The following is a 25770-nucleotide window of genomic DNA, read 5'->3' as shown; positions in this document are numbered from 1 at the left end:
TCGTCAATGCAAGGCGCGTTGGTACGAGTCAAGAACCTGTTTTCTCCCCAGCTGGATCCTAGATGCAAAATTAAGAGGAAAAGACGTATTTAAATCTCCTCCCTTTGCAGTAGATAGTCCAGTCTGTCAGAAACGGTTGTACAAGAGGAAGTTAATTGTCTTTTTTCCTAGCTGGTGGACTGGGCCAAGACGTGGGGAGAAGTCAGTAAAAACGACAGAAAATCGCGGTGAGGGGGTGGAGCGCGAGCAGAACGCGTTTTTCAGTCCCTCGGCCCGAAAAGATTTGGGGCGGTGGTGCGGGGCTGCTTCGAACGGGGAACTTGCCATCCCAGCCCCATCCTCCTCCTCCTCCCTCCCTTTTCAATGCCTTTCGCGGCCGGGGGGCGTGGCCGGGGGGCGGCGGGCGTGGCCCGGCGGCGGGGGGGGCCGCTCCCGTAGGCGGCGGGGAAGCGCGGCGATGGCGGCGGCGCCGCGCTGCCGGGAGCGGCTGTTCGCCTTCTACTTCCTCTCGCACATCCCCGTCACGCTGCTGATCGACCTGCAGGCGCTGCTGCCCGCCGGCCTCCACCCGCGGGCCGTGAGTAGGGGACGGGGACGGGGACGGGACCGGGGACGGGACCGGGGGGTCTCGCCCCGCGCAAGGCTTGCGAGGAGAAGCGCGATTGAACGGGTCCGGTGGCGGTTTTTTAACAAAATCCAGCACGTAGGGACGGGGACGGGGGCGGGGGAGGAAAACACAGAAAATTAACTAAAATGAAACAGCCCTTAAGAATAATTCAATACTTGCTACCTGCACGACGACTTCCGTTTCTAGTCGAGCCATTCCGTCGGGAAGGAGAACAAACAGGACGATCATTTATCAGCTGGGACTGATATTTAAAAAAAAATTCACATCTCAGATGTACGCGGGCCACTCCTTTCAGTTTCAACGCCCGCAGTCGCAGGGCCACGCAAGAGAAGTCCCTGATCAACTGCTGGCACGGATGATGGTTTTCCCGGCGCGGTACGTTGTGTATTTTGCAGGCTGGCGGGTAGAAGCTGTCGTTCCCGTAGGAGCGTTTGTTCCCACCGTGCCGCCCGCCGTGCCCCGCCTTAGCGCCCTGGAGATGCTGGCAGCGCTGCGCGAGCCACCGCGTGCCCCCCGGGATGGGGCTGGAGTCGCCACCCGGGTCACGCTGCGATCCCCGTCTTTGCTCATACTCCTGCCAAAAATGTAAAAGGGAATCGTTACCGCTGTAGAAGCGGGCGCGCTAGCAACCAAATTTATTAGTAAAAATCTCTGGTTCGCTGGGTTTTGACTAAAATTATAGAAGACAATAAATGTCATAAAGCCAATTCAAATAACAGTTGGATAGAAGATAAACAATTAACTCTTGTCATCAGGGTGAGATCAGGCATAACTTCCTATACAAACTTTGCAATTGGTGAATTTGATTTTTGCCATTAGAACTGCCGGTAGAATTACTCCATCATAGAAACCATTTTTAATTAATAGTTAACTAGCAAATCTCCGAACATATCTCTCTGTCCAAAGTCCAACCGAAAGCCGCGCTGGAATTTACATTTCTGTTATGGAAACTAATTGTAACTTGCTAAGCCCAAATTCTTACATCAGGCCGCTCAAGCAGCGGTGGCCAGCCACCAACCCTGCAGTGCAGCGATGTGATGCAGCGGCGCGCTCCCTGACCGAAGGAGGTCCCAGACTCCTCTTAGCTTGGCCAGACCGGGCTGGGGTCGCACCTCCTGCTTAGACAGGGGAAGGACCTGCGAGTACTTGCAACATTGAGTCCACCTCAGCTGGCAATAGGAGGGTCAGAAAGAGGAAAATAACATCTGCCAATGTCAAGGTGCAGATTTTTTGCGGTTTTTCCTTCTAGTAGGAAATGACGTTTCAGGAGTAGTTTTTGGAAAGCAACTGTACTTAATGCTGCTGTAATCCTAAAATTGCCTGTAGTGCAAATGTAACACATACTTAATGGAAAGGGTTCATCACTTTAAAGACTTCAGGAACATAGTCCCTGTTAAAACTAAATTGCAGCATGAAGCCTTGTGTACCAAGATGAGATTCCTCATTTTCCCACTGCAGTGATGGCTTCATCTGACCAGCAGATGAGGGTCACAATTTTTGCCCTGTTGCGGTTGACATTCCATGTATTAATCTGTTGTTTTGTTCTTTTTTTTTAAGCTGACAGAGTTGTTGCAGTGGTATGCAGCCACCTTTAGAGACCCCATGATGCTCCAGCCCCCAGAGTGGTTTAAGGCGTTTATATATTGCGAAGCCTTCTTACAAATGCCTTTCTTCCCCATTGCAGTATACGCCTTCTTAAAAGGTTGGTATAAAACAAGTGTAAAAGTATGTCCTGTGCAGCATTTCTGTGTAATGCTTGCTTTTTGTACAAGCAGATAAAGTTTATTTATCAGTCTTAAGCAATTATAGGGACGTACCGTGTGGAGTGCTGTGCTGTTTTCATGGCAAGTTTTGTCTGAGAAAGCAGCATAGAAAAAGGCCCGTCAGAAACAAAACCCGTGAGTATAGGCCCTTGTCAGCTGCAGCTGTTTATATGTAACCAGCATCAATGTCTGACATCTGGCATGCTGCCAAGGCAGACAAAGTTCTAGGTCAAGCCTGTGTGCTCTTTTCGTTACTTTAGAACTTTGACAATCACACCATCATTCTAAATTTCCATAAAGGTAGATAATTTTCCTGGGTCGCTACTAGTACTCACGGATTTTTCTGCTAGCTATTTAGTATGACTTATGGCTTATCCCATCAGAGATGTAGTGGTTAATGTTCTGTTAATTTAAAAGCCACCAAATTCTGTTTCAAAATACTCATGTTGTTTCCTTTTTGCTTCTACACAGGTGGCTGCAAATGGATAAGGACTCCTGCAATTATCTACTCCACCCATGTAGCTACAACTTTGTTTGCTATCCTTGCGCATATCCTGTTCCACGATTTCTCAAAGTCTGAGCATTTGGGACCTCAGACACAACGTGAGCGCCTGATTCTACTATCTATATACATGCCATACTTGCTGATACCACTTCTGATTCTCTTTACCATGCTCTACAACCCCTATTATAACCATGTGGAGAAAAGGAAAAGGAAGTAGTCCACTCTAGAAGTTGTACACACAACACTCCTACTGGTTTGGATTCAGCCCCTGTGCTGACGTAGTCCTCTGGGACAAACATCTGTCTTGTGTTGTTGGCTGCAACAGTTTTTACCAGAGCATCTGGCTCCTGCAAGAAAAATGGGAATTGGTTTGAGTTCACAGCTCTCCTTCAATCAGAAATAGCTTTGGCAGACGCCTGTACTAGCAATTCCACGTGGTTTCTGGGCACGCACGGGTGAAGGGACCTCCCTCCTCTCCCACTGTCCGTTTTGTGCAGTACATCTGTAATAGGAAAATGAACTTTTCACCATTTGATGTCTAACTGTGTGATGGGGCAGGGGAAGGAAACTACAGCTGATACTTTTCTTTCAAGTTCCCTTTTTCCAAGATGACTGTTAGAAAACCATTTAAGTAAGAAATTTGTCTTCCAAGAGCATATCCTGCGAAATCTGTAACTGGTTATATACAGATTTGCAAAGCTATGCTTTTGAAGCATTTCAAATCATATAATAGTTCTTAACTTCCTCGCCCCTCCCTTGAAAATTTCACTTTGCTTTGCTCTGCTTTAGTTTTGATTAATTGTAAATGTCTCATCAGTGATAAACATGATGAAATCTGGATTTATGAATGCCTGAAGTTAACTTTGTTTGACGATGAGGTGTACTTCTAGAGGATCTTGAAGTACTTCAGGAATTGTAAACAAGGATTTGTAAACTTCTTCCATGAAATCACTTCTAGTATGGTAATAACTAACTAAATGCATTAAACTGCATTTAACCTTCTTCAGGGAATGACTAAAAGGAACTTAAAATGACCATGAGATCGTAGGTAGTTCACACAGTAAATATATGCATAAGTTACAGTAAGTAAAACCTACTACTGATAGAAATTCTGGGGTGGTTGGTTTGGTCTTTTTCAAGTTCTCAGTCTGATCTGCAAGAATCAAACTTGGAGACTTGTGCAAGATTACAGGTCAGGGAGAAGGCTTTTCAGTCACTGCCTGGGTATTTCAGAACTTCACCGGAATAAATTTAAACCTTCCACAGGTTTTGAAAAAAGGCCAACATTTCCGTATTTGGTTGCCTAAAGACAGACATAAAATGCATCTATTTGGACTTCAACACAAGGCCTGATTTTAGATCACAGGCATTCAGTTCTTGGATGTCACATTTGTATTTATAGTTTATGTATACTCCTGGTGTCACTGTAGGCTTAGAATGGTTTGTCTCATCAGTTTGCAGTTCCATCACTAATAACACCCATGAAAGAATTCAACTCTAATATTACTACCTGCACAGACATACCTCAGGCATAGTTTAAAGTTCTCAATTCTGCTGTATTTTCTGCTTTTTTGTGTGTCCATAATTGATCCGTTCTGTTAACCATAAATTTCTGGGGTTTTTTTCCTCTCTATAGAAAAAATAATCTGGTCAATATAGATAAAAGTTACTGCTGCTTGTGTGTTGTGTCTTTACAGACGTGAAAAATACTGCATATAGGACAACCATTACAACTACCCAGGGAGTTGTAAACTCTTCAGCTCAAAAATAACATAGCAGAAGCAACTCATTCTGGTATATCCAGAAAGTCTGAAAACAATAATTTATTTCCTGATTTCTTTGAAAGAGCTGTACAAGTCAAAAAGTGAGAGACATAACATAACAACAGTAGCATTAATTCAACTATAATTTGAATTAGAACTACTGACTGTACAAAACTTTTATAAAATCAAAGGACAGAACAGTCTTTACATCTGCTAGAAGGCCCTCCTTATTGCCACTTTTAGTGTAATTCACACTGAATTAAAAGACACTTCCATTTGTACAAACCATCTCTTCATTCATACACAGTGAAAAATTGCATATTTTTTAAATTCTCAAGACTCTGGAATGGTCAAGTTTCCAAGTTAGTCTGTTTTTATCTTAAAATCCTCTATTTCTGAAAAATGAATTGGTCAATGAATTCGTTCTGGTCTGCTTCAATTTTACAGAGAGTCTCGTACTCTATTCGGTATCTGAAAGAAAAAACAAATGGTTACCAGCTACATCCAGCCCGACTTAGTTAGATGGTTTAGTACAACGCTCACTGGTCTGCGGTGAAGGAAAGCTAGACTACATGTGTAAGTAAGTCAGCTGTAAAGCAGTGGCTGCATGAGTTAGACTTTGCAGTTCTAAAGTGCCTTTACAAGGCAGACACGTGGCATGCTATTACAGTTTTATTGATTTTTTCAACTGCATGATCTCATGCTGCCTCTGTTTATTTAGCCACAGGGTTACCGGAGATGAACCTTCCTTTTGGTGAGTGGCAGACAGGGCCTTAAGTTAACTCTAGGCTTGCAGCTCTGCATTGCTCCACGCGTGCTTTGTGCAGGAGGCCACACCGTCGCTGCAGATGGACTGTTTCAACAAGCTTAGACAGCGTCCTGCAGCCAAGCACAGATGGCGAGGCCGACTTTCCAGCCTATGTAATGCCCTGACAGTATTTAATAGAAAACTTACCTTTCCAACTGCATCTTTTTCTCAGCTATTAAAGCCTGAAGTTGCTGTTCCTGAGCTTCTCTTTGCTTTGCTATAGACTTCAGCAAATTTCGTGCACCGATGGCCTGTCAAAAGAGGACGGACAGTGAGTGATGTAGCTGTATTGGGATTTTTAAAAATTTTTTTAACCCCTTTCACTACTAGCAGGTTGATTTTGAAGTGTTTCAGCCATGCTAACAATAAAGGAGGGTGATAGCTTAATACTGAATGGCTGGTGAACAGGCAAACAGTCCCTGTAGAGGTGGGGCAGATGAAGGCATTTGAGACTTCCTTCAGCCTCATGGAACAAAAGTCACTGACTCCTCCGGAAGTACAAACTGATCACTGGTGACTAGTCCTACAGATAGACAAGCTCTGGTTATAATTCTTCTCCCCAGAACAATTAAGGAAAAAAGTAATTACCTACAATTCTGCTAAACACTATTTCTATTTCCACAATAACATGGAAAAAATCCACACCACATGGTGACGCACGGAAATACAATACAGAAAATTTCAAAGGTATTTATAGAGCTATTCACTGATCTGGTCTTTAGAAAGCCCTTCTCCTCCTCCCAGAGCCTCTCCTGCCTCTTGAGGACAAAGCTCTACTAGTAGGAGTGATTAAAAAAATATACGTTCTATTTAAGTGCAAATATATACAGAAGCAGGAACAGCAGGACTTTTACATGCAGGAGTAATGTGACACTCTTGAGTGTGTCTGTAAAAGCCTTCTAGACCTTAGTCTGAACTAAAAAGGCCCATGCTTTGACATTGCAGAGAGATGGATGTTAACTGCCATGGAAATGCCTGTATGATACTAACAGAAAAAGATTGCTTAGGTCTGTTTTTTTCACACGCAGTACAGAGTAGAGTACCTGACAAGCCAGCAATTAATTGCACGGTACCTTCATCTTCTCACTTTCCGCAGCTTTTGCCAGTTGGTCAACCAGTTCAATTAAGCTACCCACTATTTTTTGGAATTCTGCTATCTCTGCAAAGAAAAGAAAACCGTTAGGTAAAGTTCAAAACACCCCTGAAGACAACTAATGCTTCTCCGACGCGCTGGCCGCGCACCGCTACGTCCCGAGGTCCTCCCTGCTGTCCGAGGGGCTAGGGAGGGCTTTGGGGGGGGGGGGGGGGGTATGTGTGTGGGGGGGAGCCCTCCGTGCCCCGGCTCGCCTCCCTGACCCTTCTCCGAGCTGCCGAGGGGCGCTCGGGCAGGCTGGCGGGGTCCGGGCCACGCTGCTGCTCCGGCTGCGATCCCCTCACAGCTCGGCGGCGGGTCGCGGGGTGGGGGTGGGGGGTGTGCCCACCCAGCCGCTCGCCCCCCCGCGGGACTTACTCTCCAGGAAAACCCCGCACTCCTCCCGGAGCTGCGCCGTCTGCCGCGACACCTCGGGGTCGAGGACCCGCAGCTTGTTCAGCTCGTCGAAGTGGAGGCCCGCCGCGCCCAGCGCCGCCTGCGCCATCTTCCCGAGGGGAGGGGGCGCGTCCCGCAGCCCCCGGCGGGCACCGGGCAGAGCGCCGGCGCTGGCAGGAGCGGGGCCGGGGAAGGGAAGCGGGGGGAAGACGGCCTCTCCTCACCAGAGCGCTCTGGGGGACGCGACCGAGCCCGGCGGGACCCGCGGCCTCCCCGTCACCTCACGGCGGCCGCCACGGCGACAGCCCGCCGATGGCGCGGGGCGCGCTGGGAAATGGAGTCCCGGCGGCGCGGCGGGAAACGTTTCCGGGTCGTGCCGGTCGTTAGCGGGGCGCGGAGGAAATGATCTCAAGCGGGGACCGCCGCGGCGGGTGAGCGAAGGCCGCCGGGGCCCTCCCGGGCCGGGCCCGCCGCTCCTTTGCTTGTTTTTTTTTGCAGGTGCCGGAGCGGAGGGCGCCGGGGCAGGCGGAGCAGCCCTCTCCCCGGGCCTGTAAGGCTTCGTTCGGTGCGTGCCGCGGCTGGCTGCGCTCCCTCCGCAGGCCCGGCCTGGCGGGGCCGGGGTCCCCCCTCTGCCCCGCCGTGAGGGGCCGCGGCGGGGCCTGGCGGTGTCGAAAAGGCGGGAGGGGCCGGAGAGAGCTTGAGCCAAAAGCGCGCCCGGTTGCAGGGGGTTCCCCCCCCGGAGCCGTTAAGGTTGTTCCTTTTTCTGTAAGTTTTCATCAGGGCCCCTTTCCTGACGTGGCGTCGCGCCGTCCTCCTCCTGCCCCCCGCACCGGGCGGGAAGGGAGGGAGGTAGAAAATGTTTGTCGTGTGGTAGCGGGGCTAATCAGAGGTTGCGTCGCTGTTTACAGCAAAGGGCTCCTCGCTTATTAGTTAAGGAAGGAGTAATAGTCCCGACTCCTGCTCGGACCGGCTGTCCCGGGGGTTCTGCTCCGTTCCGCGCAGTCGGAGCAGCAGGTCGAGGCCTGAAGCGTCAGAACGACCGCAGACCCGTGTTCGGGCAGACGGACGTTGGAGAGCTGTGTGTGCGCCTGGATTTCTCTCGGCCTGGCTGTCTTCCCAAGCATGCCTTTGTTCTTCTGCAGGAGGGATTGCTGAGGGGCCGAAGCAAGGCAGGACGCGGTGACAGACGTGCAGACCGAGGGCGTATGTCCATTGTTACCAGAGGTCTGAGCTGTGGGACAAGGTGTAGTTGCTTCCGTAGGTCTTCATCTGCTCGTTCCTAACGGATTATAGCAAGTGCCTTTGACTAGTTGGGAGGAACTGTGTTACTCACAAGGCTTGGACAACTTCTGATTGATTTCTCTATAACCCTCAGCTGCTTTGTTTGAGTAATTAACTTCTTAGATAACACCACAAGCCTAACATGCAATTTTTGGTCACTGCTGCTTGCTTACCGGTCGGGAGTTACTTTTCTGGCCCGTTCCATGTGTCGCGTGCAGCTGCCTGTGACTCAGATTTGCTCGTGGACCGCTTGGCTCAAGTGATGTAGCTGGAAAAAAAAGTTGTCTCGCCCAGATGTAGGCTGAAGCTTGCTGTTGCGTTTTATGGTGATTAGTTGGAAGTAAAGAACAATGGCAGCCGGTAGGAGTTCCAGTTAAAGCATTTATAGACAAACTGAGCTTTTCTGGCACTAAAATTCTTAGAATTGGTTTGTGTCCTGATGATCTGCGCAGTGTTTGTGTTGCTTGTTGTTTAATAGACGTTGTTTGTAGTGTTTGCTTAATTAGAGTAATTGAGTTAGGAATTGCAGAATAATGTTACATTTTAGGTGTTGTTCTAAGTTCAGTAGTTATTCAGATCTCTGGCAATTTTAAGGTGCCATCTGTAGCTGCCAAATAAATTGCTGAACAGATGGATGTTTGTGGGGTTTTTTTCTTATGTTGAAAGCTGAGGTGGGGTGAGAAGGAAGAGGTTGTAGGAAGAATAGCAAGATAATTAGCAGGTTATTATATTTATTTATAAAAGGTTGCTCATGTGCCGTAGGCACAGAACGGAGAAGGGAGGAGATATTCATAGTCTGAAAGAGTCTTAAAACAACAACAACAAAAAAGCCAATGGCAAAATGTTTTTGAGAACAATAATTATTTAGAAGAAGGACAGGTAAGAAACTTGTATTTGTACTTTTCTGGTTGAAGAACTCGTATCTGGCACATTAGACAGAGTTTCATTCTTTTATTTGTTTGTTTGCATTTTGAAGTTATTGTCAATGGAAAAATAGGCATAGTGAGACTGGGGAGAGAAAGAAGCAGTGAATGTCTAGCTGGCTTTTTAACTGAGACAAATATTCCAAAGACTGGACATATTTGGTGACGGAGTGGTGTTAATTTTAAAAAAAATTTAAAACTACTTTGAGTGCTCAGCATTCCAGGATGGCAGAAGAAGAGTTTTGAATGAAAGGAGTCGCCAGGAAATAGAACGTGTTATGGTCCAGCATTTCAACATCGAGGCATTTGAAGAGACATTTATAAATGTCTCCAGTTAAAAAACAAAACAACAACAACAAACCCCACACGTATAGATACACACCCCAGCTGAAGGAAGGGCAGAAAAGTCTTCCATTGTGTTTTGGCTCTGCACACTTTAAAAAGAGTTGTGTTCTTCTGGGAAGTTGAGAGGGAGCGGAATTCCAGCTAGCGTTTAAACTCGGACTGCGGTATTGTATGGTGTTTGTAGTCTTGGGTGAAGACTAAATAACAGGAAGCCCAGAGAAGTTCAGTGTGTCTCACTAACAGTAATGCAGCTGCAAGGTGGTGAGCTACCGTTCTGCTGCTAAGTTGTCTGAAAAACAGCTGAATCTTGTTTTGTCAGAATGCATGTAGATGTGCCCTTAGGAATCTACTGAAGGTATTTCGTCTTTAATGTGGGCTTCAGGTTTTTGTTGTAAATGGAAATTCCAGGCTTCTGGGTTGATCTTGCGCGTTTCTGTTTCAGGGGCCCAGTGGTTATGACCGCTTTTGCCTTGCCGTCCTCGTCTGGTGACTCGTGACTCTTCACCAATCACGGCGGAATCCGTCAAGCCCACGCTCTGCAGGGTTGTCATCTACCTACAGAAGGAGATGTCGGGGGACACGTGTCTAACCACCACCCTTTGTCCAGCTGCAGGGCCCAAGCCCAAAACTTGCAGCTTCAAAGGGGGCAGCCTTGGTAACAAGTATGTGCGACTGAATGTTGGGGGCTCTTTATATTACACTACAGTACAAGTACTGACCAGGCATGACACAATGCTTAAGGCCATGTTCAGCGGCAGAATGGAGGTGCTCACAGACAAGGAAGGTAAGGGAATGTCTTTTGTTGTTGACAATTTTGTAGAACAACTGGGTTTTGGTGGAGGTCTTTTAAATATCTTAAGACTACGCTCAGTTAAGGATGTAGGGAAAGATACATTCCAAAAATAGCTCAGAACATTAGGCAGCCAACTCCCATTGGTGCTAACAATCCTCTGTCCTTTATAAAAATGTTCTTTTGTTACTAAAATTAACTAGCGGAAGGACTGGTTCTCTTTCCTATGATCACAGCTGGTATGCAGATTGTTGATGTTACGAAGACTGAACAGACAGTGTGTGGGTTGTCATTTATGTGGTGTCATGTGTTGGCATCATTCAAAATGCGTACATGGGGAGGGACATTCAGTTTTCATCTTTAGAACTCAGAATAGCCTTGCTTGCTCTGTTGAAAATTCTTTTTTTCCTCCTCCCAGTAGAATGTTCTGCTTGTGGCTTACGATGCTGTGACAGTATTTAGACGTCACTCAAGCAGTATGTCACCTCCTGCTCGACACTGAATATTGTCATTATAAAAATCCATAATACATTATCAAGCGTAGAACAAGAAAGACAACCAATATCAGCAATGGCTATGAGTGCTTTCATTTTCCTCTCTTTGGTAGTCCGGGGCAAAATGACACCTTTGGAATGAGAGTTGTGGCACTGTGGAGAAGAGGCTGAGAGAGGTTGGCAAGCATTTAACCGCTTGGCGTTTCTGAACACTCGTATGCAAAAGCTCTTCTGCATGCCCAGATTACATCAGCTTAAACTCAATGCGCAGCAGTGTGTTTACTTAAACTGAAACAACTCCTTGTGGATTTTGCGTACCATTTAAACCAAGTTCCCCTTGAGTAGGCTGGGTCTTGTTGAGTGTTACATACAACTAAATCCATTTAGTCCAGCAGTTTTGTATAAGAGCCTCAGCCTGAATGGAAAACAAGGTTCATGTTCTGACAGCTGCAGCTGTAGAATCTAGCAGTGGTTTAGCTTATTTTCCTATGTTGTTTTCTGTACCTAGGTCCCAGAATAACACTTTTTTGCCTGCCTTCCATGTTATGGAAAAGGGTTTGGCGCTGTATTAAGCCCTCTGCTTGTGTGTGTCCTGCATTGCTATTGTTTGCCAGCAAGTCAGACATCCTGTTTCCTAGTGAATGTGGCTTCAGGGATGTTTTAGAATTGCAAGAACTGTCTGTTGACTGCTGTTTCCTGTGCTGCATCCCCTCTCTGCTCCCTCCTGATCTGTCTCTGTCCTGTTCTTTGCTCCTGTTTGGAGACTAGAACAGCTTTTTTCCCATACTGGGTTTTCTGGGCTATCTATCTTTTAGCATCTTCGGAACACTTCTGTCTCTTTAACTCCGAACAACAGCAGAAGATGTGGTTGGAAAACTGCCAAATCCTTCTCATTAAGCCACAGAACTTATCCCAAATCTACTTGTTGCAAACATTTGTGAATTCTCTCTTCTAGTCTTTCCTTGGCTTGCTTAGTGATAAGTTGCTAATTGCCCACCATTACACTGTAGCAGCAGTTAATACATTTATTCCCATACGAATATAGCACACCTCCTTTTTGGTGGGAATATGACAAGCCTCTGAAGAAAAGAAGCAACCTATCTAACAATAAGCTTTTTTTTGCACGCCCCCTCCCCCCCCTGGTTTGAATGGCTTGGACAGTCAGTTAAATAGATGTAAATTAGACTTCTATAGTAGTTAAAAAGGTTCATTCCTTTAATCAGAACCTAATACAAAAAAGATGAAGCGAGATAATAATTTTGGTCAGGTAACCCACTGATGATCAGTTGATACAGCACAGTCAGGTTCCTGCAGCAGTTTTAGTGTTTTGTGATAGGAAGCCAAGAATTTTTAGCTCGAGGCTTTTCTTTTGGGGTGCTGGAAAGTAGTGAGAACATACAGGAGGTACCAAAGGAGTGGTTCCACTGTCAGTTTCTGTTCTGTAATCAACTTCAATTTGCTCAAAGTCAGTAAGGACTTCCACTGAATGAAATGGGAAGAGTATCATGTGCAGTTTCAGGAAACATTAGGCTTATTTAACCTCTCCGAGGAGCTTTCTCTTCCCCCCTAGTGTTAAGGTGATTGAAATGATGCAATCATTATTTTTCAGGCTGGATCCTTATAGACCGTTGTGGGAAGCACTTTGGAACAATTTTAAACTATCTCCGAGATGACACGATTGCACTTCCAAAACACAGACAGGAGATCAAAGAGTTGATGGCAGAAGCCAAATACTATCTCATTCAGGGCTTAGTGGACATGTGCCAAGCAGCCCTGCAGGTAAGAAACAGAAGTAGCCTGTAAAGTTTTTTGTGGGTGTTTTACTTATAAAATTTATCAAGACAACTTGAGAGAGTATTTCATGGCCTTAGAGACGGCATCGAGTCTTAGATGCACAAGATGGCCTGGAAATAAAATGAGACAGTAGACAAGTAAGTTGTAAGAGCTTATCCAGTACATTTATCAAAGCCATAGTTATCCTTGCTCTGTATGCACACCTGAGATCCTGTGATGCTTTGAGTAAGAGATGAAATGTTTTCAGACCCATGTGCTACCATGGCATGGCCTTCCAGGCCACAGGTGCCTGTGCTCTGAAGTCATTTAGTGCAAGTAGTGAGGCAGCTGCATTACCAAGGGAGCTATTTCTTTGTAAGAAGAGAAAGATTGTCCCCTGGTTAGATTATATGAATCTAGAATGTGCAAGACGTGGGTCTGAGTTCCTGTCATTTTGGAGATGTCTGGTGTGACAATGGGTAAATCATTTCCCTTTGTGCTTCTGTTCGGTTGTCCAGCTGCCCCCTCGCAATGGGGACAGTAGCACTTTTCTGCTTCACAGGTATGCCAGGAGGATGAATAAAGTAGAAACTGTATTGACAATTTGTCGTTTAAATAGAGGAACTGATTCTTTTCTGTTTCTTTTTTATATATTTTATTTAGGAAATAGATAGTGAATTAGTTCCTCTTGTGTGAAATGAAATAAAAGCCAGAAATTTAAAGGAGACTGATTGAATAAACATTATTATTTTGAGCATATGTTTTAAAAGGCCTTATGGCATTTGTCTAAATTTCTCCCAAGTTATGTCACTTCTAATTAGATAGTATTTATAGGCAGAATGGGTTTGAATCTTTGAAAACATGGTACCTTTTTTCTAAGTTTGAATCTTAATGGAGAAAAACACCTATATGGTAAGCACTGAGTACTTTAAGGACTTTTCTTCATATCAGTTTTGCAAATATGTAAGCCCATAGTGGCTTTATTCACTTTATGAGTCCGTATGCATTCAGCTGATTGCAATTAGCTTGTTCTGCCAACCTTTTAATAAGGTTAGCCCAGATGCAATGTATATAACTTATTATTAGTCTCAGCATTGTGAAATGAATGTTTCTTGCAGGGCAAAACTTAGTAATTCATAAATGCCTCACATACTAGGTTGAAAATACTTCTTGTATCCCCGAAAGAAATGCAAAGCCCCACTGACAAATTTCCTTCCAGTTTGGAATTTAAAACCTTTTTTCTAACAACAAATGTTCTAAGGCTTTCCTATTAGCTATTGAGCTTTCCTTAACTTGCTACATGAGGAATCTGGAGTCACAGGCTGTGCTACATGCTCTTGATTGTTGCTTTTGTATCACAAGGGGCTGAAGTCCATTTTAGTGACATGCTGTTCTAAATGTTCAGTTCACAGTGGCTGATATTCTTACATACTGCAGTGTTTTGAGTTGGTTAAAACTAGTGCAAACTCCTACTATCCTTTTCTTCAAAAAAGGATAGAATAATAAACCCACTTAAACCAAATATGACTTGAGCTTAGGGTCCTTGCTGTAGCTAAGAAGGACATCCACCTGCATCCCAATGTTTCAATTACTGCTGCCTTCTGGGGATAAGAAATCCCTCCGCTGTATTTCTGGGTTGCAGATCAAGGTAATGCTGTGTGGTTACTATAGCAACACAGAGCTTTTTTTTTTTTTTTTTTTTTTTTTCCCCCTTGCATCGCAGGATTTGGGAATATGGCTGGAGGGGTTGGAGAAAACAGCAGGAGCAGATGTTAGCTTTAGCATTTATCTCTCTCGAGTTTATTTCCTCTCTCTCTTCTTTCTTCAAAACAGGACAAGAAAGACTTGTATGAACCTGTCTGTAGCATCCCTATTATCACATCTCCAAAAGAAGAAGAGAGACTGATAGAATCATCAATGAAAGTAACTACTTTTCCACAACTATCCAGTGAGAAACTGAATTTTTGCTAAATGTATTCAAACACAGAACTTATATTTTCTGTTTTTTCTCTTTCTCTCCCAATAGCCTGTTGTTAAGCTGCTTTATAATAGAAGCAACAATAAATACTCCTACACCAGGTATGTCAGGTTTTTTCCCCCACTGTAATGGGAAAGTTTCCCTTTGACTATGGGAATGGAGGAAGATGTGATACGACCTAACTTGTTTGGGGTTTTTTTGTTTGGTTTGTTTTGGGGTTTTTTTTGCTTACAGTGGTGCTCTTCTATGGATTTGAGCACAGTTATTTTTGACTGACATGAATCTAAATCAGGGGAGAACACAATAAACTGTATCTGTTGAAGTTTAGTGTACAGTTCAGTTGTGTGAGAAGAAACAAGGACAGGATGAGGCTATTAATATTGGCTGAAACTAGATGTGACTTGGGTAATGCAACACAAACTGGTCTGCAGAGCATTACCTTGTCAATGCAAAGCTAATGCAGCCATGATTCCCGCCTTGTCAGTTTAGCTATACTTTTGAGTCTGCATATAGCTGTGCCAGCACTCTTTTATTCTGACCTACAGACATTCTTGATGTTCCAGCGCCTTCAGTGCCTCTAAATGAATTAATTATTTGGTTACAAAGGAAAATATCTGTTCTGCTCAGGAGCAACCTAGTTAGGGCCAGGGCAGTAGTTTTCTGGCTTTCCTCCTGTATAAAATAACATTTAGTTCTATGCTGCAACTATCATGATCCCTTTGTTATGATGCTATTAGAATGGCTTTGGATTTTCCCAAACCAGTCATTGAAACGATGCGAGTAATCCTTTATGCTATGCAGAATCCTCATTTTCAGCCTTTTCAATGTGAGATACAATCTTGGAAGCTTTTTTTCTCTGGACAAACTGATGGTCTATCTGTCAGAGAGATGGATTCTAACAATCATGCTATTTCAGGTAGTCGGGAAATGCTACCTGTGGGAGTGCTGAAGAGCAGCCTGTTTTTCAGCAAACTGCATTTGTATCTGCCAGTCATATTGGACTCCTCCCTGTTACCCTTTAGCTTACAGCAGTGATGCTAAAGCAAGCACAGAATAGCATATTAGTCACCATGGGTCTGGAAACATAAACGTACTAGTAATGAGAGCAACAGAATCCTGGATACCAGGAGGTGCTGGTATCTCAACTAGCTGTAGGGTTCTAATTATTCCTTGCGCATGAATCTGCATGCCTTGAGGGTGTTTAAATGAGGCATCTTTATTTAAAATTCCACACTGGCTGCTAGCAAGCAAAGATTTTTTTTCCTTCTATTCTTCCTAATCAACAGTATAAAAGGAGCTTTCTCAGTTATGTTGTCAGTGTGGTCTAATAACATATAAATGGATGAAGACTTCCACATTCTTTTCCCAGCTCTGCCACTTGATGGAGGCTGGGACTTGTCAGTGGCTGAATCGCAAGTTGCTTTATCAACTGATTCTTGCGAGCTGAAGGTTTTTTCTGGTTGCAGATCATTCTTTTTTGATTTAGGTCTGAACAGAAATACTTCTTAGACTACGTATTTTATGTAAAGCCCAGTCGGCTTTTCTTATTAGCAGTGTCTTGATTCACAAGTATTTCATAGCCTTCCTGGACCACTTGCAAAAGTTAAGATACTGCATACAAAAGTACAATGTCATGTCTCTGGGTAGATTCTTGGCAGCAAGGTATGAACCTTGAGCTTATGGGTCCAAAGAGTAAGCAATTTCACTGTTAAAGCTAGCAAGGTTGGCTTTGTTGTCTAGGCGATAATACATTCACCAATTTCCACACATCCGCATATAATTTCCCAGCCACCTATAAAAAGAGACAAAGGGGCAGAGTACTTAATTTCAATACAGCTGCATTCAAGCTGATGTCAAAGGAGTAGGGCTTTTAGATTTGGGTTGGTGTCTTTTGGTTTTTTTACTTAATCAAATTGGACATTGATTGGCCATGATGTTGTTAAAGTAAAATATTTTAAATTTTAAGAATAGCTTTCTGATAGCTTTACTTGACTTTAAAGCTATAATACAGTGTATATTTTTTTTTTCTCTAGAACATCTAGATCTTGCTTTGAAAAGTAATTAAGATCCTACATTGTGTTGGCTGTCAGTAAAACTTAAGTTTCCTAAATAATGTATATTATTTTGTAATTTGAAATTTGTATATGCTATCACTAGTGTTACGTGCAGAACACCTTGCTTTTTAGCTGGCCTTCTAACATGCATTGACTCTTTGGACTTCTGCTGTTACTAAGCTAAAGAGAACTGTAGTTAGCATGTGATTTAATTGTCTTGAGTGTCAGTCAAAAGATAGTTGTAGATAGTTGATGTAATGATTTGGGGAAATTGTGCTGTCGTTATTAATTATATAACTTGACCTCTAAAAGCTGGTGTGTTTGCTCATGGGGATCAGAGCATCTTATTTGTATCTGAAATTGGCTATTACCCTGTCTTTTCTTGGCAGCATATGGTAATGAGTCACTGCTTATTTGTATTCTGCAGTTAGATCAATGCTTAAAACTGTGGTGGAATAGGCATATAAATTCTGTAGAGATGGCCAGTTGAAAAACGGCAAAAACCATATTCCTTCTTTTGTTGCTGTGTTTCAGTAACTCAGATGACAACTTACTGAAGAACATAGAACTGTTTGACAAACTATCTCTCCGATTCAACGGCAGAGTTCTTTTCATTAAGGATGTTATAGGGGATGAAATCTGCTGCTGGTCTTTCTATGGACAGGGTCGGAAACTTGCTGAAGTCTGTTGTACCTCTATAGTGTATGCTACAGAGAAGAAGCAAACCAAGGTAATGGAGTTTTACCCATCTGTCTCTTATGGTTTAAAAAAAAAAAAAAAAAAATTGATGATACATTGCAGAAAGATACAGATTTTGTATAACTTAAGCCAAATTGCTAGGGGCAAGCAATATCACTTGTTGGAAAAGCTTTGATACCAGCTCTCCTGAATATTGACTGGAATCGATGGTCAGTGACATTGAAATTACTAGAATGGCTTGCTGCTTAGGGGGCTGCAGGATGAGCTGCCATCTAGGTAAAAGATGCTGCATACTAGATAGAATTCAGAGAAGACTAAACATGGTAGCAGGTTTGAAGGAAAGGCTGAGAATAGCAATTCTGAAAGCATGTGCATTTTAGCACTAGTCTCTTAAAGTTGATGGACTTTGTGTCCCTAAAGCATGTAAATGCCTTGGAATTCTTTTCTAATTAAATGGAGTAAAGATCTAATTCTGCTCCTAATTATACCTACATAAGTTTACTTCATTGCAGTTACTTTGTACTGTGTTTCACTTGCACTGATGTAATCATTGTATGTAATTGGACTAAATGGTTGCATCTGGGAGTATAAATTTCTTCAGAGTGTTGGAAGATACATGCCAAAAAGGAGAAGGCTGAAACTGATCTGTCCCAGCCTGAATAACTGAAGTGGATGGGATGAAATTAATGAAAAGGAAACTTGAGCTCAGACACTGTTTAGAAACATGGTATATTTATTATCGTTGTGTTTTTATGTGCAAAACTACAGAATATCTGTTTAAAAAAAAAAAAGTTCAGCAGGAGTGCAGATTCCCAATAATCAACCTATCTTGATTTCCCCACACTTCCAGCAATTCTTCTCATAGTCTTCCCACCTCTGATTTTGCAAAGGTTACCTAAAGACTTGCTTTCAAGCACAGTACGTCCTAAAGAGATGAGTTGCATGCATGAAAATATGATAATGATTAGCATGATAAATCTACAGAGTTTCCCTAACTTCAGGAGTTAACTTTTGACTTGCAGTGGTGCAGGTAAGGTGACCAGCTCCAACATTAGCACTTAAGAATCAGAAATACTGTTTTCCATTCTAGAATGATCTAAAAGCAGAGGTGAGGTAGGCACGCTGGTGGTGGGAATAATCCTCTACTAGGAGTTGGACTGCTTTGCTCATCTTTCTTGTTTACAGTTGTTTTACTCTCTTCATAGTGTATGTCTTTTTATGGCTCAAATATCTTTTTACTTATGGGTAAGTGTTCCAGTCATGTTATCCCATATAGATCTGGAAAAGGACATGTGCTGTTTTTTGTAGGTTGAATTCCCTGAGGCACGAATTTATGAGGAAACACTAAATGTCTTGCTATATGAAACACCACGGGTTCCTGATAACTCTCTGCTGGAAGCAACAAGTAGGAGCCGAAGCCAGGCATCTCACAGTGAGGATGATGAGGGTTTTGAACTTCGTGACCGAGTGCGCCGAATCCATGTGAAGAGATATAGCACCTATGATGACCGTCAGCTTGGCCACTAGCATATCAGTCGAGGAGTAAGGGTTTGGTGTCAAGGCTTGTATCGATATTCTTTGAGGGAGATCAGGAAGTAGGGAGGGATCAGTTGGACTCTGGATTGATCTTCATTTGGCTTCTTGGCTCCCTAGAGAAGCAAATGGGCATTTTGTGCGCACAAAGCAACACTAAAGGCCAAGGGCTTTGAGAACTAAGATGTTAATTTTGCACCATGTGCTTTAAATACAGACTGGCCCCCTTTTCATGCCACGTGAGGAACGGAATTCAGAACACTGATTCTGACAGTTTGTGGTTGCTCTTGCATATCTAATGACTTGCCAGTTTTCTTACTTCCTGTGAGAAGTACTGCTTTTCCTGAATAAGATGGTGTGATTTGAAAAATCTTTTTCCAGATACCTGCCCTTTTAGGGTTTTGTATAATGGAACTTCCAGTTTTTAAATGAAGATACTGAAGGGGGGGTGGAGAGAACTTGAACATGACTACTCATAGTAGTAGTGCAAACACTACATCTGATAACCCCCCAGAAGAAATGGTTAGGTATCCAGTAGTCAGATGCACTGCACAGGTGATTTCTCCCACCTCTTTCCCCCAGTACACGTACAAAAGTTTGTATTCCAAGATAGCTGTCTAAAACTCATTAATTCTAAGGTAAGCTCTTCCAAAGAGGTAAGAGTCAAGTCATCAGAAAAGCTGCCCTTCTGAAAAATGAGAAAACTTTGAAAATTTAAATATGTATGTCATGATTTGTCTTGGGAGATGGGGAAATGGGTATGGTGAAGGGAGAAACTTCCTCAAGTAAGAAAACTTGAGGAATAAATTGTGGCAGGGTTGCCATTGTTTAGGCTTGTGATAGTCTAATCCTGTTTATATAAAAACAACGGCAATCTGGGGAATTAGTTTTACATTAGTTTCCTCCTGTGGCCCAAAAGTGCTATTTAATGTTAAATTTCTCAAGCAGCAGGGGAAAAATTGCAGTGACTGGGGAAGTACAGTCTAAACGTTTTATAAGGCTAGATAATGTTCACATACTGAAGGGTGATTTCAAGTTTTGTGCTCTGAATCCCTTCTAGAGCATAGAATTTGAAGTGGAAAAAGAAGAATAGTCATAAAAATTTTGTTCTAGCATGAAACTGCAACAGGCTTTGGACACAGGAGAAAAATAGCTTATACTAAATTTTAAACTGAAATAATTACTTTTATTCTGAGTGCTTGGCTGGGTGCTAATTGTAAAGGGCCTTTGAAAAGTTTGGAGTCAAGGCTGCTCTGCAAATTGGGTGTCTGGAAACAGTTTCAAGTTTAGTAGGAAAAGGTGTTACTGTATTTTTAAATGTTTGCTTGTAGGTTTCAGCTGTAGGTTGCAGATTCAAATTTTACCACTGTCATAAACAGTTATTACTTGATGGCTGTTCAGTGGCAGCTATGGATATGTGACAGTGGTGGAGCATGCTCCACAACTGCTTTTATGCTCCCATATTGTACGTGAACAGGGAAGCTTCGGATTCTGCAACGGTTAGTCTTGAACTGCTTTGACTGGTGCCAAATCTACCTATAAGTTTTAAAGCATATTACTGCAAAAGCCTGACAAGAGGTGAAGTCATAAGCAGAATTAAGATGGTAGATGGTTTGGTAGTAATAGAAGCAGGGGAGGGAACAAAAAAATTATTTTCACTCAATTAGGCTTTTGAAAATGAAATTGTTGAGGCTTGGTAAGAAAACACTAATGGCTGCAAACTTTCAGGACTTTATTGCCTAGCCAGACCTACATGTGGCAGGCATTCACTTAGCTCTCCTTACATTTGGGAAGTAGCGTTGCCACAGTAATGCACCTGCCTTTTTTTGAAAGGCCTCTTTAAAACTCTAATAACCTCTTTTCTTTTTATCTTGCTTTCTGTAAGTTGTTTTCCAGCTGGTTTTTCTATTGTGCCAGTGAAAATACAGCTACTGAAATTAGTTTTGACGAAGGCTTTTGTGTTTGTTTGGGGTTTTTTTTCTTTACTTCTGCTAGAGTGTGATGTGGATTTTTTTTTAATTTATTCCCCCCCCCCACTAACACTGTTTCAATTACACTGTGGTGGATGCTTGGAAGCTACTAGCAGAGCCTATAGTGCTAGTGTCTTTGTGCTGTACTTAATAGCTTCAATTTATTCTCTTGTACTTTTTTTCCATCTTGTAACAAATAAGACTGCCATTTAAAAATCATGTGTAGCACTTCTGTTTCTTGGCAAATGATTTATATTATTTTTTTCTTGTTACTATCATAGTGAACATTAACAGATTAAGTAAGTGATGCTGGTAGCCTTGCAAAATCATGTTTAAAGGAAGTTATAAGCAGGAAAATGTCATCTTTGCATTTCTTTTCTCTGGGGAGTACAAGCATGGGAAGGAGTGTGTGAAAGATAATTGAGTGTCAGATCTGTGTGCTAGTCCAGAGGCTTTCATTCCGTGTTGGATTCTGTACTCCCAGGATTCATATTGCGAATTATTACACTGTAAGAAGCAGAGAAAAGCTTGTGTTTTGGTTTAGTTGGCTTCCTTTTCCCTGACTCCCGTAGCCAACAAGTAGTATTAATTTCAGATTTGAATTTAGATTAAATTAATCTTGGAAACTGTTTTGAGAACCATCTGGGTTGTGAGAATCTTTTAAAAAGTGCAAAATAACTTCTTGGTATTTGTGGAATATCAGTAAAAACTGTAAGAGGTTATGAATGTTTTTTAAAATATGTACAGATACCCTTTTCATTTCACCTTCTTATCTCATCCCCATTCATTCTCCCTTCTCTGCTTCCAATTAGTACTGATCACAAAACATCTGCTTTTAGATTAAGATATGACTAGAACTGGAATGATGTTAAACAATGCTTAGCCACTGTGGACAGAACACTCTGTCAGCCTGTAAGCTTTACTTAGAGTAAAAATCTAATTGCATAAACACTAAAGTTTTTTGTCTATTCAAAAGATATTTTGAAACCATGGTCTTGGTGTTCATTGTCCTGATAGGATTTTCAGGATGTGGCTGAGAGATCCCAGTTAAATACCCATGGCTGGGTTTAACTAGCAGTTCTATAGTTTCCTCCACTGCTGGACAGATTGGAATGGGAGAACATCAGGAAATCCTCTGTGTAGGTGTGTTCTGGGGTGTGTGCTATTCAGATGTGCGCAAGGCTAAATTGATTGTAGTATTAGAGATCCCCTCCCTAGGTAGGGCTGCTATGCTTGGGTTTCTGACAAAATCTGGAATGCCCCGAGTTACCTCTTACCTGAGTGCTTACGTAATTGGATAATGTACATGAAGTCTCCGTAAGTCTAAATGTAGACATGAATGCAGCCATCACTTACACAGTTCATGGGTTGAACGTTTTTCTAATACACGTGATAGAACACTGTATTTTTCTCTTAAGAGTCCTGCTTATCTGAAACTGCTCCAGTACAGGATGTTAGTGAATGTTTTTTCCACCAAAATCATGGCATGTCGCTGTACTACCAGCTTCTGATAATTTCGAATACTGTAGTTTTGATGTAACACGTGCTTTGTATTCTCATGTTAATCATCCTTAACTTAATTAAAAGCTCTAAATTGTTTTGACAACAACATTCTAGAACATAATTTTACAACCTGGTGTAATGGACAAAAAGCACTGAAAAGGATAATGCCGTTTTGAACCATAGCATTCACTTATTTGTAGTAACCTTTCTACTTCCAGAGAGAGCGAACAGCTGTGCTTCCTAAGGCTCTTCTCTACTGGCTTTAAATATCACAAATTATGATCCCTATTAAGACAATATAGATTTCTAATTATATACATTTGTCTGCAAGTTATGAGACTTGTAATGGCTTTCTACATAGACCATCACCAATGGATGTATTTACTGATGTGCCTGTGAATTTATAGTAGCCTTTAGGAGGAAGAAATGCCTTTTTGCCTCATTTGTAATGTATGAATTCTAACTACATCAGCTGGCATTCATTAGCTGCTGGAGCTCTTTTTGAAACCTTTCTGTCCTCTTCACTCTTAAATTTACGTGAACTTTTGCACATTCAGATATTAGCAGACAGAGAATGAATGGAAAACATTAACTGACATCTATACACAAGTACTGTAATAAAGAGTTGCATGTTTCTGTAATGGGGTCCTCACATATTGCAAAACAGCCTCAGTCTTTCTACAGAGAAGGAGACTTGGTGCTTTCAGTGAATGTCTTATGTTAAACAGCTTTTCAGCATCAGTGTTAATTAGGCAATAATGTCAAAAGAGAGAGTTCTGCAGGGTAGCAACCTCCAACTGCTTGATAAATGCTGAGAGAAAACTAAATGTTTAACCTTCACCTTGACATTTAGTTTTTGGAACAGGAAACATTTATCCTACTGTAATGTTCCATTCCGCAGACTTTTTCTCTCTTGCACTCCGTGGTTAAAATATAAAATAACTGACAGAGACTGGGAGGGCATTGGAGGGACCGATACTATGGTGTTATTGAAAAGCTGTGTTCTGTTTCGAACAGGCAATGCTTATTGTGGTTTTGATTAGATTTTTTTTTTCTCTCGAGGTTTTTTAGTTTTCATACAAAATTCACTCTAGGAAATACTGATGAAGTATACCTTGACTGAATGTTTCTGGCCCAGTAGTCCCTGTCTTACACAATTAGATTATATCCTCTGACAATCCTTTGTATTAAATCTTTACAGTCAAATTTCACACCATCCTTTCTGTTAGGAGAACTGAGGTTTTATTAAGAGATGAGTGGGCATGAGTCCTGTTTCCAGCTTTGCTACTAACTCTGTGACATACAGCAACTCAAGTTTTTCTGTATGTGTGTCATTTTTCCTCATCTGTAATAAAATGGTGGTAAGACCCTCCCCTACCTCAGAGGGATGTTGAAGTTTAATGTGTTTAATAATAGTAAAGGACTTTGGATTTCTATAATATTTTATATCCAGAGGGTAGCAAATATGATTGATGATCTTGTTTAAACTGACATTCTGTGATCAAGCTGTTTTCTTACAACATCAGGCTTTGTTTTATTTTTGTGTCTTACCTTTTAAGGGTCAGCCTTATGGATAAAATACTTAGTTAATGCAGTAACTATATTAGCTATTGATTAAAGTGTTTTCTCTTTTATCAGTGCATTAAATGGAAATAGAACACTAATTTTTAATAAAGTGTTATATTTTGTCTTCTGTGATTTTTCTCCAGCATCGTAACTTTTTATTCGTCATGTTGGTCTGCACTCTTCTGCATTGTAGTTGTGATCCTCACCAACTATTTATGATTTCTGAACCACAGAAATACTGTGTCAGCAAATGGCTTTTGTATTATATGGAGCTGTTGCTACCTTTCACCCATGCCCTGCAGGTGCAGGCTATTTGTAGGAGGTATCAGTGTACTTACAGGTGCTCTGCAGACAAGTGGTTTTGATTTTCTCTGGGCTTTTCCTTTAATTGTAGAACAACTCATTGGCTGCAGTGGTTTTCATGTTAATGGAAATAACTTCATTTCCTAATAAGAATCACAGAGCATTTTGATCTTTCCTAATAAGAATCACAGAGCATTTTGATCTTTCCTTAAGTCTACACACAATTTGTATTACTACAAAGGTAACCTAACTTGTATTTTGAACATCTTTAACCTTTCTTGATTGATGGGGCAGCCTAGCAGGGAATTAGATCCAGAGATGTAGCCTGTGTTCTGCAGCAGGTGTGCTTTTGAGGTGGCCAACATAATCTGTTAGTTCTATTTAGCTGTTCTCTTTGCTGCTGTTACCCTGCTTTCTGAGCTAAGCCATAGGGGTTTTTTGTTGTGAGCAACAACCACAAAAACTGTTCTACAAAGTATCTGAGTGTCTTTGAAGGAAGTTAAGTAATCCTTCTGTTTGGAAAGGTAAGAAACCTCTCTTGGGTAACTGTGGTTTCTAGTGCACACTGGCTATTCTTTCCCACAGTTGTGGAAAATTGGTTTACCTGTAAGGTAGGTGCTCCTACCCTGACTTTATGTTGTATGAGAGCTTGTAGAAACAGCCTACATTCATCATGGTAGGACTTTTGGTTCTTGTGACTGGGTGATATGATTCAGTCTCCTCCATCTGCTGCTTCTTTCAAAAATGGAACAGTTCTTCTCCTTTTTCCCTTTTCTGCCTGCATTAACGGAGGTCTGTCTTGTTCTCGGTGCAGTCCAGCTCCTGCCTCCTATCTCTTCTTTTTTTTCTGTGCTGTTCCTTTGGGAGCTCTCCCTTTGCCTGGGTCTTCTTGTGACTTTTCCCTTGCAGCCACAGCTAATGTAGGATTTTCAGCAGTAGCTGGAGGACTCGCTGAGAGTGAGCTCTGGTTTATTAAGTATCCTGAATACCTCTGCTGAAGGAATGATCTTGCCTCCATCCTTATTTGCTTTGGAAGGAAGAGCTGGAATGCTTCCTAGGCACCCCCTGCAGTTTTGCGAAGTGCTGTCCTTTTGCCAAGACCAGAAGGCGACTCAAACAAGCTGAGTTTGCTGTTCGCTCTTTTAGTGGAAAATAGGGAAAGAAGCACCAGAAAAAGCAGATTTACCATACGTCACTAACCTGATGCTTCAACCCCCTTCCCTTCTTTGGAGAGGCCGGTGTGCCGCTGCTGCGCTGGCGGGAGGTACTGAACACTTGGGCTTCCCGGGCTGAGGCTCCTTCAGGATTAGCGCGGGCGCGGGCTGCTACCGCAGGAAAGACTGGGGGGGGAGCTCCCGGGCCGGCCCGCTGCGAGCCGGCGGCCCCAGGCCCGTTCCTTACCTCAGGGCCGGGCCGCGCCTCACCTCAGCGCCGGAGGAGACGGGTTCCCGCCTCGGGCTGGCCCCGCCCCGGGCGCGGTTGCCATGGCGCCCCCACACAGCCGGCGCGGCGGCGGCAGGTGCGGTGCCGCCCCGCCCCGCCCCGGTGTTCCCGCCCTCAGCC

At 42.8% G+C, this 25770-nt stretch overlaps 3 protein-coding genes across 14 annotated transcripts; 2 read left to right on the top strand and 1 right to left on the bottom strand.

Moving 5' to 3' along the window:
* The first annotated feature begins 409 nt into the window (after positions 1 to 409).
* On the top strand, positions 410 to 3736 carry TMEM97 (transmembrane protein 97). The gene is made up of 3 exons (XM_069790841.1): positions 410 to 577; positions 2186 to 2330; positions 2863 to 3736. Exons 1-3 carry the CDS (start codon positions 458 to 460, stop codon positions 3111 to 3113), a joined length of 516 nt encoding a protein of 171 aa, XP_069646942.1. The 5' UTR covers positions 410 to 457; the 3' UTR covers positions 3114 to 3736.
* Positions 3737 to 4685: 949 nt separating this feature from the next.
* Positions 4686 to 7332, bottom strand: IFT20 (intraflagellar transport 20). Its single transcript, XM_069790842.1, has 4 exons — positions 6978 to 7332; positions 6541 to 6626; positions 5615 to 5718; positions 4686 to 5130 (listed from the first exon to the last, which is right to left on the bottom strand). The coding sequence occupies exons 1-4, from the start codon at positions 7102 to 7104 to the stop codon at positions 5049 to 5051; spliced, it is 399 nt and encodes a 132-aa protein (XP_069646943.1). The 5' UTR covers positions 7105 to 7332; the 3' UTR covers positions 4686 to 5048.
* On the top strand, positions 7303 to 24036 carry TNFAIP1 (TNF alpha induced protein 1). 12 transcript variants are annotated; one of them, XM_069790833.1, is made up of 8 exons: positions 7423 to 7560; positions 8138 to 8219; positions 9987 to 10328; positions 12438 to 12607; positions 14435 to 14524; positions 14628 to 14680; positions 17168 to 17363; positions 18641 to 24036. In XM_069790833.1, the coding sequence occupies exons 3-8, from the start codon at positions 10112 to 10114 to the stop codon at positions 18857 to 18859; spliced, it is 945 nt and encodes a 314-aa protein (XP_069646934.1). In that variant the 5' UTR covers positions 7423 to 7560; positions 8138 to 8219; positions 9987 to 10111; the 3' UTR covers positions 18860 to 24036. The 12 variants fall into 12 exon arrangements, with proteins under 12 accessions (XP_069646939.1, XP_069646936.1, XP_069646930.1 ...); XM_069790828.1 differs by having other exon boundaries at positions 8138 to 8238; XM_069790831.1 differs by having other exon boundaries at positions 8138 to 8252.
* Positions 24037 to 25770: the final 1734 nt, after the last annotated feature.

This window comes from Haliaeetus albicilla, chromosome 9 (assembly GCF_947461875.1).
Source record: "Haliaeetus albicilla chromosome 9, bHalAlb1.1, whole genome shotgun sequence".
In the NCBI taxonomy this organism is placed as follows: domain Eukaryota; kingdom Metazoa; phylum Chordata; class Aves; order Accipitriformes; family Accipitridae; genus Haliaeetus; species Haliaeetus albicilla.
Note: the sequence above shows the minus strand (reverse complement) of the source record. Positions and strands in the feature narration are given on the sequence as shown.